This window comes from Falco rusticolus, chromosome Z (genome assembly GCF_015220075.1).
Source record: "Falco rusticolus isolate bFalRus1 chromosome Z, bFalRus1.pri, whole genome shotgun sequence".
NCBI classification, from domain to species: domain Eukaryota; kingdom Metazoa; phylum Chordata; class Aves; order Falconiformes; family Falconidae; genus Falco; species Falco rusticolus.
This window is the reverse complement of record NC_051210.1, coordinates 39,520,283-39,535,849: the sequence shown is the minus strand read 5'-3', so window position 1 is coordinate 39,535,849 and position 15,567 is coordinate 39,520,283. Positions and strand designations below refer to the sequence as shown.

At 39.7% G+C, this 15,567-nt stretch overlaps 1 protein-coding gene across 1 annotated transcript; it reads right to left on the bottom strand.

The window, feature by feature from the left end:
- Nucleotides 1-1,419: 1,419 nt before the first annotated feature.
- On the bottom strand, nt 1,420-6,124 carry LOC119141659 (cryptic protein-like). The gene is made up of 6 exons (XM_037374163.1): nt 5,754-6,124; nt 5,157-5,206; nt 4,870-5,043; nt 3,894-4,008; nt 3,689-3,798; nt 1,420-1,773 (listed from the first exon to the last, which is right to left on the bottom strand). The coding sequence occupies exons 1-6, from the start codon at nt 5,864-5,866 to the stop codon at nt 1,649-1,651; spliced, it is 687 nt and encodes a 228-aa protein (XP_037230060.1). The 5' UTR covers nt 5,867-6,124; the 3' UTR covers nt 1,420-1,648.
- Nucleotides 6,125-15,567: the final 9,443 nt, after the last annotated feature.

The window sequence follows — 15,567 nt, the reverse complement described above, 5'->3', positions numbered from 1 at the left end:
TGGCTCTGTATGTTTTCTGTAGGGATAAAAAGTGTTACTTCTAATATTTACTGTACTATATATTGTCTACATATCTTGCTGCTTTCCTTCAAAAAGCAATGTCTATTTGAAGCACGTTACAAGGTGTATTGCTGACAGACTTATCAGGTATGCTTTATGGCAAGCCAAGATGTTGCTCACATTTCAAGAATGCCTTCAATTTCAACATTGGATAAATAAAGGTATGACTATTTTCCTCCAGGTCTCTTTGATATGTAATTGTCCCAGGCTGGTACCTCCTTTTCAAAGTCTGTGGAAACACAGGCATACAGGTGCAGATGAGTTTGCAGGAAATGATAAAAGGGCAGTTTCTGGTCTAGTCTATCTTATGTGAAGAGTGAAAAACCTTACTCTTTCCACTCAAGTCCAGAGTGTGGAAAGGAATAGTCTGAATCCTTTGTAATACTTAAAATGAATGTTTTTACACAATGACTTATAAAAATCTGTTACTGAATAGTCATAGTTTCAAAGGCAGCCACAATATTACATATAATTTGTTGTTGATGCATCCATCTCTGCTTTATAATTGGATCCTTGTCTTTGCTTGTGTGGCCAAGGAAATGAATAAAGAAATTTTAAGAATTAAATATATTGAACTTTTTAAAGTCATTAAGGTTTTTTATAAATCACTAATTCCTTGTAAACCAACAAAATTATAAATCTGGTTGTTTCTGTGTGGTATCTCAACAGCCTAAGAATGAAGATATATTTTAGGCTTTTCTCTGCAACTTTTTTAAAAACAAACATGTTTCTCATGTTTTATGGTCTTACATTGCAAATGCAGTTACACGTTCCAAACATTTTTTTATTTTACAACCTAGAAATACTCATATTTAAATGGTATATAAGTCAAGATAGGCTTCCTATAGAAAAAGCTTTAAAAAGTTTTTCTTTGCCATCCTTTTAAAAGAAAAACTCTTATATTTCTAGGATGTGAAATAAAATAACCTGTCAAAAGACAAATAAACATCAGCTATGTGTTCTTAAGAAACAGATATTTCCTGCCTAAGATTATGCATACCTACAATTTAGCTATAACAAAAAACTGAAAGACCATACAACTTTTAGAGTTATTCTGTATATTAGGGTTTGAAATATACCTACCCTTAACACTCTTCTTATCTCTTCAAATTTCTGATTGTTCATTCCACCCTGCCCTTTTCTTACTGTTTTGTTACAGGATATAATACAATGACAAATGGTGGATAAGAATTCTCAAGTTTAAAGAATCCCCAAGAGAAAGGCTCTTCAGAAATGAAATCAGCTTTATTAGTTAAATAGTTGTACTGTGTACAAAGAAAATTACTATATTTTACAATACTTAAGGCATAGAACATTGGGGCTTTTTTGCTTCCACTGGAAGAACAGTATTTTAGTATCGTTAGAATCAGACATCGGTAGTAGTAATAAAATAATAATATAATAATAAATACTTCACATTCATATCATCTGAATTTAAAATAATCCAAGCATTCCACCATTAACTAATACATCTTAATCTGTCTCCAGCATGTAGGCAGAAGTGTCTTCTGTAGCTCACAGAAGAAAAAAGTTGTGTGACTCATGGCAAAGGTTACATCAGCCCTGAAATATTTGCCTTTGTCCGGTTTCACAACTGCCAGCAGCAGAGCTCCAGGAGGACAGTGAGCAGGCAAGTCAGTGCAAACACTGTTTGCTGTATTTTCAGTCCATTAGAATATAGCCTCCTCATTTCCTCCTTTTCTGATTTCAGTTCTAAAAAAGTATCAAGAAAATAAAATTGGTAATGAGTAAAATATGCAAATTGTAAAAGAAGCATTTTGAACATACTTTTAAAGTCCTTTGACATCTCACAGGTACTTAAGTTAAAGGTATCAGCTGTTAAAGCCAATCAAAGAGGCTATTCTCAGTGGAGAGATCTGAATAGATGTCCCATCAATGATCGTTTGAGGAGCAAATGACAGCACTTATCAGCTCTGGCAGGCATTAATCTCAGAATAATCAAAAGTAAATACCAAGCAAAAGCAAGTGCAAGATGTTCACAAGAGGTATGCACTCAGCTCTGCATGTAGCCTTTTAACCCTTCCTTTAACAAGAAGGGGCTTCACTATACTAGCAGAAGCAGAAAGCCATACCCTCACACCTGTGAAAGCTGCTGAGTCAGAGAGGATGAGGAGATGATTCTCCACTGCCACCTTTATTGCCTTTGTTAAGCTGAGCTCAAAATTAGTAAGCAGTAGACTGTTTTCACTGAACGTGGCTGAGGCCTGTTAGGTCTTTTGCTCCAGTAAGGGCAAACAATAGGGCTGATTTAAAGGTGAACGCCCAAGGTAACTTGAGCATTTAACTCTTTTGAAGAGTTTAACGAGCAAGTTGGTTGCCAGAGTAAATACATAAGACTTCAAGGCAAAAATGGTTTTGGTGGTGGGTTTTCGCTAAATTTTATTTATTTATTTATTTTTAGCTGTGGTTGCAAAGATAGGAATGTCACCTTTCTTTTGCATTTCACTTATTTGGATTTGTGGTCTTATCACACAACAGGGCACATCCTGGGAGGCTCAAGTTTTGAAATTTGTATTTACTTCTGAGTTGGTGGTATAACTCAGAAGTCACAGCTTCAACACACTGCTACTCAGACAGGAGTCTGGTCAGAAAAGAAGAGGCTAATAGTTCCTTACGGTGCAAACAAATCTTGAAGCTATTTAGGTCTGCTGTTTTTCTTACCCTGCTAACTAGTGCTGTTGGCAAAACTGAAGGAAAGTAAACAACAACACACGGCTGTGTTGAGACATCATTCATGAAGGGCAAGAGTATTTTGCACTAACTTTGCCACCGGAGAGAAAATAATATTAAACTCTTATTAGTCATCTCAAAGTACTGAGAACAGTCTGGATCTCAGCAGCCAGTTTTCAATGGAAAATAAGTACCTATAAAGCAATCCTTCAAGTTTTTATGCTAGTTGATATACTGTTTTCAAAATGCTCAAACCTTTATACAGGGATTTTCACAGGCTGATGTACAAAGGCTTGTCTTGAAGTAATATAGTGCTTTTGAGGACACGAGGTGCCACTACATTGCACTGATCTGGACTACGGCTAGGCATTTTTTGGTGGTGTTCTCAGTCTTAGACCTCCATACAAGAATATTTTGACGATTAATATACTGATCTTAAAATAAGTTTCAGACTAGTTTGCTGCTATTTATGTGTTAAATAGCTTATGCAAGAACATGCATATTTTCAGTACTTTTTTCTCTAGTGTAATACTGGTTTGTACTTTTTACCACACCAGCTTATGCTACTGTTTTTTCTCTTTCCTCATCTAAGAAACATTTTTGTAGGCTTGGATGTGGTTTAGTTGTATGACTTCCCACTCAACCAGGACAATTTGTATATGTGTACAGGTTTTGCAGAACAGAAATCCCTCTAATCCCTCTAATTTTCCATTAAAATGGGGGAAGTTTCCTACTGCACAGGAGTATAAAGATCTCCAAGTATTTTCTGTGATATACTATACAGGCCACAGGAGTATCATTTACTGTCTCTCTCATGCTTTCTCTGAAGCAAGGCAGGCCACTACCTTAGTCTAAACAGAGCATATACAGCATCGTCTGAGTACCCCAGCTTTGCAGAAGGCAAGATAAAAATGGTTGATTTAACACCGTTCCTTACCACAGTTATCGTGCATTATTTCTGAAAGACAGTTCAGAGTACCATAGCCACACCGACACAGCCAACAGCCCTTCATCACCCAGGTGCCATGGGCAATGCTGCCGCAGTTGCTGTCAAGGACAAGGGAGACATTTGGTATGTTCCTGATGCCACCACAGAAAATAAAACATTCACAGCAGCTTGTTTACTCTTTCTGGTTTTTTACCTTTTCCGCTCATCATGTTCACAGTATCTGCCAGTGAAATGCTTTGGGCAGGCACAGAAAGCCCCTAGGATACAGGTCCCTCCGTTTTGGCAGCAATGTCTGTTCAGCTTTTTACCTGCAAGACAATATTAGAGAGGTTACCAAGCATCCCGGGGGCTTTGGACCTCCCCTTTTTTCTCACTTGTTCTCTCAGGTCTTTCCAGTTGCCAAAGGATCTTAAGGATATCTAGTTTTATTGCCTTTAGAGACAATAAAATTATCTGCCTGTTAGGAGTGTTTGTTCTGTTAAACCCAGTTTGTTTAGTTAAGGATTAGAAACCAACTGCTAGGGATTACAGGATGGTCAAGAAGCAACGCCTGGCAAGTCCCGTAGTAGCAGCATATATTCAAGTGAAATATTTCACTTTGACAGAGTCAGTTTTCAGTCACACTTAAGAAAAGGGGCATTATTACTGGGAAGTGGTTCTTATTTTTGAGGAAAGGAGGCTTCCGTTATTGGGAAGAGTTGCTTAGTTTTGAGAGGGGAGGGGAGCACTCCCTTAAGCCTTTCTCATACTCCCAATATAAAACTTTATAGATGTAGGAGGAAACATAAATCACTCATTGGTGTTTTTCCTGTTTGTACTGTTGCTTTCATACAACTGAATGATTTTTTAATTATTTTTAAGTTCAGTAATTTTTGGTCATGAAAAACGGTGAATTTTAAAAAATTACCAGAATTTTACAAAATTCTACAAACACTCCTGCAAATCCAAGGGACCTGATTTCGGTTACCACCTTTTACAGGTAAGAGATCCCCGGTTCTACCTTAAATGTTTATCACCATTTCCTAAGTAGCCACAGGAATAACTTCAACGAGCGAGCGGCCACGGGAAACCAAGTGGCTGGAATCTCCCAGGACAACAATCAAAGTATTGCTGTGCTATAGTATTTTAAAAAGCAATTTTATGGCACTGTTTAAATAAATGTTACCTACTCTCTGTAATCCCAGTGAAAGGTACCAATGCCCTGAAATTCTGTTGTTTTCTGCTTTCATAACTCTGATTCATGTCACTGAGAGCATTTATAATAGTCCCTTCGTTCTTGGGCTGCTGCTTTTGTGCTGTGGCATTGAGACTTTTGACATCTTCATGTTCTTCCTTTTCATGGCCTTGACAAGAAGTGCAAGTATGGAAGAGAAGGATAGCTTGTAATGAAACAAGGCATACTGTAAATGCACAAAAGAAACAGGGGAGGGTGGGGGAAACACGAAATTTTCCTTACCTTTTCCTAAATGAACAGTCTGCCAGACCAGAGTCACAGTGAAAAGAATTCTAAAAAAAAAAAAAAAAAACCAACAAAACACAAAACCCCCGAAAAACCACAAAGAGCTAAAATAAATTTGTGTTAATAAAATACAAACACCAAAACGAAGATAGGGGACGGGGAGAAGCATTATTAACCATTGATGTGAATGAGATGTTTTTCTTATGACGGCAGTAATTTTATTTAACAAAAGTCTCAAACTAAGCTTGAAAACTGGGGAGTGGTGGTGAGGGGAAAGGGGGGAGAACAGAGACATACAGATTAGGCTTGCTTCCAGAAAGCTACAGATTCCATACATTTGCTGGTTGACAACCAGTCAACAATGTCTTTTTCTGTACGTTTCTTTGCCACAACCAGGTTGTTGCCAGCAGTTACAAAGGCAGCAAAAGCAAGAGGAAAACATCAGCTTTCACTTCACCCGCAGCTCCTCTGTTCCGCAGGTACATTTGTTCCTTTCAGGGCTTTCTAAACCCGATTAACTACCAAAAAAACCCACTGCTACAAGGAAAAGCATCCGTGGCTAGAGACAGTCCCTGGCAGCTCAGGCAGGCTTACCTAATATGATTTCCCCAATACATTTTCCTGCAGCCTGAAACACCCGTGAGATCTTCCAGGAAAGCTTGAGTAGAAGGAAGCGGTCCAAAGCCCCTTACTGAGGGCTGTTGCATGCAGCAGTCCTCACACCACACACGGCAACAGCAAAAGGAGAGAGTAGGGTGGATGAAACTTTTCGCTTGTTGTCCAGCTTAGAACAATGTCGAAAAGACATAGCTGCCAGCCGTGCTGCTGGCGGAGCCCTCGCTGAGGTCCTGGTAGGCAGGGACCATCCCTCTGAGCTGGGACTCCCTGGCCTGCCCCTGATTTACATGCACTGCTGAAGGGTGGAGCGAAGTGGGGGCACCTACTACTGGGAAGAGACTTGAGGGCCCATGACCACAAGAAGCACAAGCCAGGAAGATCTCAACTCCAGTTTATTTCTTAACATGAAAAACCTTGCAACAGAACATGCTGCACGGGGAAGAAAAAACTGTTCTGTGGAGCTGTAGCAGGTATATAATAAACTGTATCAAGTATGGAACAAAGGTTAAAAAGTCTTAACTCTATCTATATGCCTTGTCTCTACCAGTGTTTCCCACAGGGGGCTCTACTTTATAAAATTGTACCACATTGCAGCACAGATAATCCTCAGAGCCTGCACTAGAGATTTCTAGCAAAAGTACTACAGGAAGCAGTATACGGTTGCTGACAGAGGCTTGTTGTAAACTCTTGAAATACCTTTTGAAACTTATTTACTGTTGGTAAGATTAGACCCGTTGGTGAGTGTTCCTGGTCTGAGTCCATGCAATATCAGCAGATACCTAGATTTAATTTGCTGTGTGCACTGAAATAGGCTAGAACTACGCATACAGCTTTACTATGGCTCAGCAGCATCAACAAAAAGACCTGCAGCTGAACAGTCTTAAAAAACAGCTCTGGGCAGACTTCTTAAATGGCTTTACCTGTACCTCAGAGTTCACATGGCCTTTACCTAAGTTGTAACAGGAAACTGCAGCAATACAGCTTTGTTTTGCTGGGGGGGTGGGGGTCTGGTGAGGCACGTCAGAGAAGGATGCTTTTACCATGCTAGTACAAATTACACCTTGTCTAGATATATGATCCTATCAGATGTAGGAGTCAAACCTTCACTGAAGAAGCAGCTGTACTGGTTAAAGATATTGTCATCTTATGTTTGTAACTCCCTGTGGTTGACACTTGTCAGATTTGCCCCATTTAAACTAATGGCTTGGAAGCTGTGAACATCCCTCATCTAATTCAGTGCAAAAGCTGGTTTAATTACAGAGAGCTGTCCAAATTGAGTCAATCCCCTTGGCACTGAAGCAGATGGGGAGTATTCTGAGGACATGCTCTTTCATGCCTCCTGAGCGGACACCGATCTTCAACAAGTGGATAGAAGTGTGTGGCTGAAGATGTGGAATGGCTGTTTCTGCAGGGAGTGCTGTGCTGGGCTTCATCAGTCTTAGTGGATAAGGCATTCCCAATGTTGGTACAACTGCTGACTCCAATTGAGTCAACTCTGTTTTCTTGTAGGTGTAGGCTAACTCCTTTAGCTTCATGTTAACTTGTTTCATGGTATGTTTCATGTTTGTTACTCATTTTAACTGATTTAAATGAAAGTGTTCATTAAAGCATTGAAGTACCATGTCTTTTGGAATTGAGAGTCTGTGATGTACATTTACATGTAATTCAGCTAAATCAGTGCTAGAACTTAGACGCTAATGCGGTAGGTAAGATATTTAATATAAAGAGTGTTACAATAAAAATCATGTGTTAATTCAGAAAGGGGTTTTGTTTTTCCTGTTTTTAATAGCAACAGTTTTGAAGAGACAGATTACTCTCACCATTATGCTGTCTGCCTCTACCTGCTGTGGTTCACAAGAACTTCTAAACCAAACCTGTGTTAAGACTTAGGTACTTGCCTAAAATCTATGACACATGTTCAAGTACCGCTGCAACAACAGATGCTTTTCTGAATTAGGACTGTAAGATGTTTCACACAAAATGAAAGAGATGTAATTTTTGCATGTATTCACAAAACACATATGCTTTATCAACATATAAAAATGTTTACTTGTGGAAAATACATACAATACAAACAACTACTGCTTTCATTTGAGTTCTCTAGCTGTAAAACAGAGTTAGTATTTTGAGTTTAAAAAGAGCATCTGTAGTTATATTTGTTCATGCTTTTTGTTACTATGTTAGGAACAAAATACTCATTTTCAGTTTGGTCTAACTGGTAGTATCACTTTGAGCTACAACAGTCAAATGCTGAAATGCTGCCATTTAGCATCTAGTTTGTTGGTTTTCCCTTTTCCATAGATTCAAGGCAGAAAAAATAAGCAGAGATAAGTAAACTCAGAAAACATCACCCATACTGTTTTTTTACTAAATGCAGTGTCACTGTAGTTCTCCTGGAGAGCTTTCCTGGGTATCGGATTCCCAGCCCCACGCTAGAGGTAACTTTCAAAATGAGGATGCTGATAAAGAAATATTGATCTATTTTCACACCCTGTGCCATTTGTTTAGGACCAGGAGTTGTCTCTCTAACTGCAAGAGGGAACAACCTGGAGAACTGTAAAGTGGTTGGTAAACATTCTCACTGTGATACCTTGTTTCTTCCTTTCTTCCTACAGTCTCAGCAGCAAGGCACACATAGGAATGGGGACAATGTAAACTACTCAGATGTTGCTGTTGCCTGGCTGCCCTAGAGGTGGGATTGTTGTGACACTGCAGAAAAGTGCTGCTGTTTGTTGTTGACAGAATGTGCCAGAAAGCGATTGCTTCGGCCCAGGGATTTGCGAGGAGGTACACTAAGGGAAGATGCACCCCCTTTATCAGCTTCAAGTAAGATAAGAGTGGAGCCAACCAAAGAGCTGGTCCTAAGCATTTCAGTCAAGCCCTATGTACACAGGAGATGAGTAACCATTAGCTGGGGGCCTTCAGTGCTGTAAGTTCTGACAGCAGGTCAAGTAGCCTATACGGAAAAGGGTGGTAGGAAAAGATGGCTTTACTTTATTAGTCCACATGACCCCTCTTGTCTTCATCCAGGGAACTGTAGGTTGTAGCCTGCATCTTCTGGCACTCTTTCCCAACATGCAAGTGGACCACTACACTGAAAGATGAAGTGTGGATAACAGGTGTTTTTTGTTATATTAGTATTTCATACCAACTGTGTTCCTGTGTAGATACTCATTATTTCTGACAGCTTCAGAATCAATAGATGCCTAAGGACTGGCAGTTGCACTGGAAAAAGAGAGGAAAAAAAAAAAAAAAAAGAAACAAGGATGAGGAAAATGTGCATGTCCCAGGCTTTCTGAGAGCTAAAAATCCTGCTCAGGGATAGTTCAGTGATGGCCAATGCAACCAAAATTTCTGCTGACTAAAAAGCTTTAGGTTCCCAAATTCCATGTTAGGGCTAGAATCAGATCTCTAACCAGATTGGGCACTGTTAAATCAGTTATGCAGAATATTATGGAAAACAATAGAAAGCAATTATCTCCCCTGGACATTTATTGAAGTCTTGGGAATAGAGACTTCTGTGAAGCAAAGCTGTCAGCCTGAGTGACTTACAGTTCCCTGAGGAAAGGGCAAACCCCAGGCAGTCTAAGATGGGAGCTCTCAGAGAGTACATAACTCATTACATGGTAAGGATTCTGGATGGAAAGACCTGATGCTAGCCATCCCAAGATTTTTATTTTTATTTGTTTATTTTTTGTTGGCTACAGCTGCTACTAGGACTTCTGACAGCTACTTAGGTGTTCTTGGTTTCTAAAGGCTATGTAAAACTTAAACACAGTTGGACTGAACAATTTTATGCTGTCACAGAACCTTCTTGACAGATGCTGCTCAGACCAGCTCTTATTACTGTCATGAATTTCCTGGAGGATCGTGCACAGGTTGCTGTTTTAACCTCTTTATCTCTGTGTAGGTATGAAGAGGAGATCTTACACAGGCAGAACCTGCACTTGTTCAAATGAGCAGTATGAATGCCCTGGGCAGCTGGTTTCACTCCAGGTTAAAAATGGCTTACATTAGTTTAGTTGGAATCTGCTGCTAATTGACTTGAGGAAATAAGAAGCAGGAAAATAAGATAATGAATGCATATAGTGACTGGCATCAGTTTAACTAATGCCACGGGTCCATGATCAACTTAAGCAGGACAAACGGCTGCTGCTGCTAAAAGGATGAGTCCCACTTTGTCTTACACCATGGGCTATTTGTTCATACTTCCTCCCTCACACTGCCATTACTGTTTATGCAGCCATGAGTGAGCTGGAGCAGGGAGTTTATCTTAATGAAAACTCAGCTGGCAAAAAAAAAGAAAAAAAATGTTAGTTTTCAGCTGGATCCATTCCCTGCTGTGGTTTCCCACATGAGCAATAGTGCTGGCAGAAGCCGCAGGCAGGGGTAAGCAGCCATGGCTGTGTGATGGGCAGATCCTTTCTGTAGCACAGCTGATTTATACCAGATTAAATTGACTGTGGAATTTGTAAATAGATTTCAGTTCATAAATTTAAACTGGTATTTCCCTCCCTAGGAAATAAACCACAACCAATATATCTATATGATAATGATACCACCTTCTATGGTCTCATCCTATTAGCACTTACTAATACAGAGGAATAGAGCAGTCATCCCACATCTCTCTGACAGCATATGCACGAAGGTTAGTACAAACAAGATGGGGGTGATATTACCAAATTAGAGGAAACACCTACAGCAGTCCCTTGGAGAGGGAACCTTATGCAGATATTGTACAAAGATGTAGTGCTCTGTCACAGACTGACATAAATTTATGGAATAAAACCAGCCTCATAAGAGAGCATCCTGTAGGCTTTCCTTCTACTGAGTCTAATGGTTAGTCATTAAACATGATGAAAAAAAATCAATATGATAATGAAAGGATTTTGTAATGAAAATTAATGTAGTTCATGTTTTTTGTGTACAGAAAAAAAATAATTCTGCCAGTACACAGGGGAAGTGATAAGAAAATCCTGGTTATCTTCCTCTCAGGGGAAGGTTGTTTGGCAAACAAATCAATACAAGAGACTGCAAGACTGAGACTCTTCGGCTTCAAATAAAACAAGTTTTATTATTTTATTGAAGGAAAAGGAATTTTTGCACAATTATTTGTCTTGAAGTCTGAAAAGATGATGCTTTTAATCACCCCAGGCTCTGTACAGAGCCAGGAAGTATTTTTGTAGAGTTAGTAGTGCTGAGGTCTACCACATTTTTGGCTGAATTCACTTCTCCTCCACATGCTATCAGGTGTGTGTCTTTGTCTTGTCCACCATTCAGGAAGCTGTGTCAAGATTTCAGGTTTGAGAATGGGCTCTTTTTGGCTGTATCAGGCTTAACAAGTCTTGTGCTGTCTTACTAAGGGGCCATTTGGGGACACTGTATGAGTGCAGTCATGCACTCAAGATATATCTCTCTTGCAAAATTACCTTAGGCATCTATCTGAAAATCTATCTTTTCCATATACAAAACGCAATTGCTTGAGTTTGATGGCATATTTTAACCAAGCTCATGAGTCTTGTTTGGTGCTGTCAGCTGAAACCAGAGTGAAATTTTCAGTCAGTCAGGTGATCCACCCCAGCAGTAAGGACAGAAGCAATTCAAAGGCTGAATAGCTGTCAGGTGTTTCCCCTGCTGTTTTCATTCAGAAGTATTGCAGTGTGGCTTAACCTATTCTTAACAGTGCTGCAGTAGGATATGAACCTAGAAAGCCATCTGGGCTTATTGGCATGATACAAACCAGGAATTTCATAGCAGCCTTGAAGGAGTCTCAGATGAAGTCGTGATCCCACAGCCTAACCCAGGGACATGGATGCATGTCCCAGGCAGCCGTGAATGGAAACCCCTGCACACATCTTGTGTTTGACCTTCATTTCTTTAAGGTGAAGCTACATTGTTAAAGCCAAGCCAATGTCAGAAGGCTAATTCCCAAGTCAAGCATATGCTGAGATTTGCACTGACTCTAGTGACACCGGACCTCTTATGGAGCTGAATCCTTTGTTAACCTGGAATAAACCTATCTACCTCTTTTTATGGGCTAGTTTTCTGGCTTATGAATTGAAGCATCTCTGCAAGAGGTGCAGTGATCACTGGAGCTGACATGTAGGGGGGTGAGGGAATGTGTGACTTGGAGCCAGGCACTGAAGGAAGGAGTTGGTCAGGATGTCTTTTCAGGTGTTATTGAGCTATTAGATCATCCTAAACCACAGCATCCTGCTTCATCCTTCTTTTTTTTTTTTTTCTCCTTCTTGCATTCGTTATTTCAAATACAAAGTAGAAAGTACCTTGTGTGTGTGTATATATGTGTATATATATATGTACACAAGTCACTTTGCAAAACTGAATATTGATGAGAGGTGTGTAAGGAACAGGTCTGGCATGTCTTGGAGAGTTATCCCTGTAGGCACCAGAGCTGGCAGGCAAAAATGAGATCCAGTGGTTATTTTAATCTATGATAACAGCAGTTCAATGTTAGTATCAATTAAAATAGGAACAAAACACTATATCATAATTTATGCTGCTGTCAGCAGTCCAGGCCTTCCTTTTGTCTCCAGTCTATTGCTCCACTTAAGGGCTTCTGTCCCCTGTGCCAGCCCTGGGTTCCAGCTTGGCCCTGGCCCAACAGCTCAAAATATGTTGCATATGCCACTGTTTGCAGATGGGTTGTGCTCCAGCTTTCTTTTCTGCAGAGAGTTTGTTGAAGTTGAACTTCTGCCATTAAAATGGCTTAATTTCTGCCCCATACTAACTGGGGAACTTGTGTGAATTGGACTGCAGTTACATAAGTTGGTGTCTCTAAAACACATCTGTATACCAGAGCTAGCATATGTAATGACGCCTGGGGAAAGCTGCATTTGTCAACAGAGGCCAAATTTTAATATCTTCATCCATGCACTCAGAATGGATTGCCATATCAAAAGGCAGTTATAAAAGTTTCTAGCCTGTGGGTGTTAGAGACAGTCTGTGGACTGCTTCTGAGAATACAAAAATCCCATGATAAAGAGCAAACTAGAAACCCCATGAGTGAAGTGTGGAATATAAGGGTTATTTTAAGCAGGTAGATTACACATGGGGTTACGGAAGGAAAAAGTTCATCTGTCTTTCAACAACAGTTGACTCCAGTGTGCTGGAGGGCTCTGTCCTGACAGTGGGATTAATCTAGGGGAAAATGAAAGCAAAAGCAACAGTGGGGTTTGTTCTTCGGGACAGAGCACATCTCAACGTCTGCTTGATTTGGGGATTAGTCTTCTGACATAATTTTTCTTTTTTGGCTTGGGAAGAGTGATTACAGATTTAAGGGAAAGTGACTGGTGTACTTCCGTAGTCTATTAGTAAGTGTCTGCAAATAGTAAAGCTTTCCCCTTTTTTTAAGCACGGTTATGCAGTGAAGTGAAGAAACAGTTGAGCGACATAACCAGTTATGATGAGCTCTGCTTGATGGCTTTTGTTTGTTGAGATGCATTGTGAAACCCCAGTTTTCTGTTTATTCTGCAGGTTAGGAATGATGTAACACTGGCATAGTAGGACAGTCACTCTGCCATAGAAACCACTGGTCATGTCATGAATGTTGTTAGTATAATTCCCTGGAGACAAGAGAGTAGAAATAGTCTAAGACACCTAACATGGGCATATTGTAAGCAGTTATATTAATGGCGTGACTGCTCTGATGTTAAACATTCTGAGGAGGAATTTCTGACAGCCAGGAACAGTAAATTGATAGAAGGCTTTTCTGGAACACAAAGTTTCACTTGATAATAAGGATTAGGAAAGACACAAGACAGGATGCCAGCTGCAGTTTCACACTGTGATACATACATATATTTTTGCAAATGTAACATCTTTTTTTGGCAGAAAAGCTGATTTTTATGAGCTTCCTGCCTTGTTTCTCCTCCCACAGACTTCTGTCTCCTCAGGTGTGCTGCCCAAATTGTTCAGGTCATCATTGACAGCAGAGAAAAGATTCAGGTTTCCAATTATTTAATTTACATTTGGGCCTTTTACAGATCAAATGCAGAGGGAAACTCACAAAAAAGTTGAATTGATATAACAGTATTTAAATAAAACCTTTGCATGTGTTCTCAGCTCCTCTGAATATGACACACCTGAATGACTGAAGAAAACTAAACTTCTGTAAATATGGTGATTTACCAGTGTTTGCTGGTAGAACCTTTAGGTGTAAAATAGATTGAACCAGTTTAATAGATTACTACTACATCCTGAGTCTCCAAGGGACACAGAGGCCTGAAATGAGAACATGATGTGTGCACATTTTGTTAATGCAGTTTTGCTTGGCTAAAGATGAAAAAGAAATAGTTGGGGAATTCTAGAGAGCAGTAAACTTCATCCCAGGCAATGACAGCCGGGAAAATATCTCTGAATTTGGGATGACTTTACAGCTTGAGATGAGTATGTGTTTAACATTTATGGTGAAACTTGGCCTAGCTTAATTCATTTCAAGTGGTGCTTAATGGATGCTCTGGGAACACTTATAAACTTCCTCTTTAAGTGGAAATCTACCATTTCCTCTGCTAAATCTTCCTATTTTTACAGAGGTACAGATTTCCAGGGGCCTATGACAGTTTATCATTTGGAAAACTGTCCTTCATTTCCACACATAAAAATTGACAAGAAAAAAATCTTTCTTTTTTTAGTAAATTGTGTTGATGTTTCTCTAGTGGTATAAAATTTCTTCCACAGTCCTTTCCCTGGCTATGTGTTTATTTGTAATAGGTTAAATCTATTCAACAGAACAGGTTCTGTTCGCAAGAATAAAACCAGAAATGTTTGTGGGAGAGGAACATGATCCCTAATCTAGGTGAAGGAAATCGTGCCATCATGATACGCCCTCTGATGTATGGAAATGTTGTATTATCTGGGGATAGGGCTTGTGCAGCTGGGGCTAATATCACTGAAGCACCTGTCCCTACCAATCCCACAGTGATAAATCTGCACTTACATAAGCATGTCTTATGTGCTGTTACCTAAATTATGACTTCCATCTGTAAGCTACTGTAAAACATCTATCAAGTTAATTTACTAATTAGATGCAGAGCTACATTAATGAATATTTAGTCTAGCACTGCTTTCTCAGATATATTTAAGCACCCAGATACCCATCAGAACCAATACTCATCTATGCATGCCTGACCTTGAGTGACTACATCATGATAATTTTTATGTGTCTTGGCTTCACTGTGATTTTACTCCAAGGAAACTGTCTCCAGTTAGCTTGTGTTTTCCCTAAAAATACCACAAGTAAGTACATATATATCTGTTGAGGTGAAGCCACACTGCTGTGTTAATGCTGTGGGTACTGGCTGGAGTTCTGCAGAGCTGCATCCTCTGCAGAGCTTGAGGACAGCTCTGTGTGGGGATTGGAGGCTAGTCTTTGTCTTCCTGCACACATTAAGTATCAAAGTGAGTTTGCTTTCCTTTACTTGTGCAAAGGAAGAAGAAAAGAATGATGTTGGGAAAATTTTGCTTTTTTACCCTTGCCTGCACTGAGCAAGCTGGCGGATTGGCAGGAATTTGTCGCAGCGGCTGAAAGTTCATCAGGATGTCCTAAGGCTAACCTCTCACTAATCAATACAGTTTTCATTTTACGTTTCTGCTGGGCATTACCACTGCTCAATTTGATGGCTGTCAGCCAGAGCCTCATCATTATTTAGACCCTGTTGGGATAGGTGCAGCCAAATATTGAGAAGTAAGAAAGTCTCTGCTCCATAAAACTTATAGATCATTAGGCACTTAGAATAACTTCCAGCTTCTCTATTTTAAGTTAACGAAGAAG

Coding starts and splice junctions, on each gene's coding strand:
- LOC119141659 (XM_037374163.1), bottom strand. CDS start 5,866: ATGCAACAGCCCTCAGTAAGGGGCTTTGGACCGCTTCCTTCTACTCAA. Junction 5,207..5,753: donor TATTGGGGAAATCATATTAG/GTAAGCCTGCCT, acceptor TTTTTTTTTTAG/AATTCTTTTCACTGTGACTC. Junction 4,009..4,869: donor TTTCACTGGGATTACAGAGA/GTAGGTAACATT, acceptor ATTGTCTTGCAG/GTAAAAAGCTGAACAGACAT.